The sequence below is a fragment of the Limulus polyphemus genome, unplaced genomic scaffold, assembly GCF_000517525.1.
Source record: "Limulus polyphemus unplaced genomic scaffold, Limulus_polyphemus-2.1.2 Scaffold524, whole genome shotgun sequence".
NCBI classification, from domain to species: Eukaryota; Metazoa; Arthropoda; class Merostomata; order Xiphosura; family Limulidae; genus Limulus; species Limulus polyphemus.
In genome coordinates, this window is record NW_013666134.1 from 337437 (window position 1) to 341174 (window position 3738).

The following is a 3738-nucleotide window of genomic DNA, read 5'->3' on the forward strand; positions in this document are numbered from 1 at the left end:
GTGGCCTAACCAGTGACCTGTACAATGAAAGTATAACCTCTTTAGTCTTTTATTCAATATTTCTATAGATACAACCTAAAATCCTGTTTCCCTACCACTAGCAACAACACACTGCTTGGATGGCTTAAGAGACTGATCAACTATTACACCAAGATCCCTTTCCTTCATAACACTGTTAAGGTTATTCCCATCCAAATTATACTTATAATTATGATAACCCACATGTATTTATTTGCCCAACTCACTAAATGATCTATATCCTTCTGTAATTCAGCAGCATCCTCTTCACAGCTAGCAACACACAAGACCTTAATATAATCTGCAAATTTAAGTAATTTATTGACTATCCCTTCATCTATGTCATTAATGTAAATCAAAAAGAGCAAAGGTCCTGAGACTGAGCCCTGAGGTGCCCCACTTGTAACATTAATCCAGTTTGACTGAACTCCATTTGTAACAACTCTCTACTTTCTTCCATCTAGCCACTCTTCTAGCCAATTTGCTAACTTATCCCCCACACCTATAGATAATTTTTACAAACCTTTTATGTGGCATCTTGTCAAATGCTTTCTGAAAATTCAGATACACCCAATCTACACCCTCACCCTCATCTACATAAGTAGTAACCTTCATGTACAACACTCCCTATATGTCTACCTCAATTTCTAAAGTAAAATGGCTCACTTTTTAAAATAATTTGAGACAAAGCAATTTGAAATGCAATGTAAATTTTCTCTGCTTCTGTGTTTTACTGAAAAATGTCTTCTTCTTAACATCCTCACTGTCAAATGTTTGTCTGGTATAAATGCAGATATTACCATTCTGTCCTAACAGTGATAGAGATTTGTATAATCATGTAATGATACATTTTCCCATTACTGTGCCATTCTGTATATTTGTTATTGTTTTGTTCCAACAGCTAAATAATTTTATGAAATTTTTGATCTACATTTCAGCAAGTATTTCAAAAGCCAGTTATACCAGATGAAGGTTATCAATGGAAAGCTCAAAACATTTTTAATTCTATAAATCTTGTTTCATCTGTACACCAAAACTCTGAACTCAATAGACAAAATCCCACAAGAAATCTAGTATCTCCTTCAGCTGATCAAAATGAACTACAAGTGAATAATAGGTTACCAACAGCCACCTTATTTCAGAAATCTCAAGGTACAAAGAAAGTTTCTTATTTGTTGCTAAACATGTACACATGTATGTATTAGTTAATATATTTATTCTAATCCTGAAAAGATTAATGCAGTTAGAAAGGTTATCAGGACTTGTATGGAGTAAAACTGGTTCTAGTTCTATCTGTTATTTGTTTTGTTTTTTTGTACAAGAATTTACATTTATGATATGCTTACATATTTATACTGAGAATTATTATAAAAGACATGTAGTTTAAAATGAAAAATGCTTTCATGTAGATAAATAAGCTAAGTATGCTTAAAAGTTTAGCATTTGTATTGTGTAAATTTGTAAACAATACAACCATAGCCATGACTGGTTTATTTATTTAATTTAATGTGTTTTACGTTGTATATGTGTTTCAGAACAGCAAACTACTGAAAATGTTGCCAGTTCACAGTAAAAACTTGACTGTATGGGTACAGGAGATATTTAAGTAATTCAACTTAGTATGTGAGAATGTGTTTGTTGGATCATTTGATTTAATGTAATGGGTACTTGAATTTAAAATCAAAAACTTTTATTTATTTATTTTTATGCATAAAATATTAATATTTATTCATGAAACAATAAATATAATTTATTGTCTTTTTTTTTGGTAGGGTGAGTGTATCTGAAATTAAGCTGAATCATAACTAAAAGCGTATTTTTATGTGGCTTAAATGAGAAAATAAATATTTTTTGAATATTACTTGGTACATTTCCATGACTACAGAAGTGCAGGTTCCTAGAGATGCAGTTTTGGTGGATCAAAAAGTTACAGTTGAAGGAAACAAGATGCACACTGATAGCTATTATGCTCTTCCAACACGTGAAGTCATCTTAAACAAGAAAACAATTTTAGCTCCACCAAAGTATAAATTCATTGGCCCTGTTGAAAAGGGAATCCCAGTAGGATTACGAACTGTAAGTACCTTTCTTTTTGCTTTGATGCTATTCTTAATAAGAGATATTTAAAATATTTCAGCCAGTTTGATATACTTAACACTATAAATAGCTTGCTTACATTCAGGATTGAAATAAAAAAAAAACAGTAGAGGTATTCAGCTGGGTGACATGGACCTGTTTTTGAAAAAGAAAAAACTCTATGTATAAACATAAAAAATGACAAAGCAGCCCAAATAAGTCCCGGTACTAGTACCACCTTAAAAAATAAGTTCCAGTATTCAGTACTGGTAAGTACCGACAGAATTTCACCCCTGCTTACGTTAATCCAGAAAATAAATAATCACTGAAAATAATAAAATCGATTTTAGTTTTAGTTCACAAAAGATCATGATAATGAATAAATAAATGTAATATTCATTGGTGTTTGATCATGAAAATGTAATGAAATAACATAAATCTAAAAGTATAAAACCATTGTTGATCAACCAAAGTTGATTACTTTGTTGAATTTAATAATAGGGATTAAAATGTTCAGTTTAATAAAAGAATAAAAGTAGCAAATGTTTCTTTTTAATGATTTGTAGGCCATTATATTGTTTCCCAATGATATTATTCACTTTTTTGTATCATAAAAAAACAGCAAATACTCAGTTGTGAAAAGTGTATTTTGTTAAGCTGATTGTTTTTGTTATTGTTCAATAAGAAAGCTAATTCTATGTTGTTTTTTTTATTTTCAGAATGTTAAAAAGGAACATGCTAGTGATTGGTACAAATCTATGTTTCGATCACTGCACAAATACAATGAACCTAACAGTAAGTACAAATATATGTACCGATCACTGCTGTGACTTAATGACTATAGCAGTACCAAAAATATATTTTCCAATCACTGCATTGATCTAGTGAAATTAACAGTACTTATAAATCAAACAAACTGGATTAGGTGTGTATGTTCTTTATCGTTTTTGAACTTAAAAGTTTCAAATGTTTATACATAACAATGGAAGTTTTTTTTTGTCTTGTTAGCACCCAAAATTATCAAATTTTGTATGCATAATAATGGAAAGTTTTTAAAATGTAAGTGCCAAAGTTTTTAAATGTGTTATGCACATTAATGGAACGTTTTTCTAACTAGTGTGATCAAATGATTTATACATAATAGAGGGTAATTTTTTTAAACTGTTTAGCATCCAAAGTGGTAAAATGTTTTTAACTTGTTAGTACCTAAAGTTTTGGAATGCATAATGAAGCGTTTTTTTAACTTGTCAAAAACTCAAACTGTTATAATATCTTGTACATGTATAATTCTTTTCCTACTCTTCTTTGAATATTAAGATTTGCTTAGTATATGTAAACATAAATTAATTGCTGTGTAAACACACTAAATATTTTGGTGGATACATAATTAAAAAAGTTTGTAATTTATTACAGATCAAGTTTCCCATGCTAGTGGTTACATGTCTGAGCCTGAGCTGGATAGAGAAGGTAAGGATCCATCCAATTATCTTCATGTTATACTTTACAGTTTGAAAATAGACTTTATTTTTTACTTTTCAAAAAGTAACACTTAGTTTTTTATATTGTTGCGTATCTAGTCATTTGTTAATTCCCCATAGAAATTCTTTCTGAGAAACTTCAGCGATACAAGTCCTTTCTTAAATA

The 3738-nt window shown here is 29.8% G+C and overlaps 1 protein-coding gene across 1 annotated transcript in view; it reads left to right on the forward strand.

The window, feature by feature from the left end:
- LOC106458861 (vinexin-like) overlaps positions 1-3738 on the forward strand; it is a 73637-nt gene that overhangs the window by 41703 nt on the left and 28196 nt on the right. Inside the window, exons 6-9 of the mRNA XM_022385211.1 lie at positions 957-1170; positions 1904-2094; positions 2814-2901; positions 3508-3561. Of these exons, the coding sequence (XP_022240919.1) occupies positions 957-1170; positions 1904-2094; positions 2814-2901; positions 3508-3561 (547 nt within the window). The remainder of the gene's footprint in view (positions 1-956; positions 1171-1903; positions 2095-2813; positions 2902-3507; positions 3562-3738) is intronic.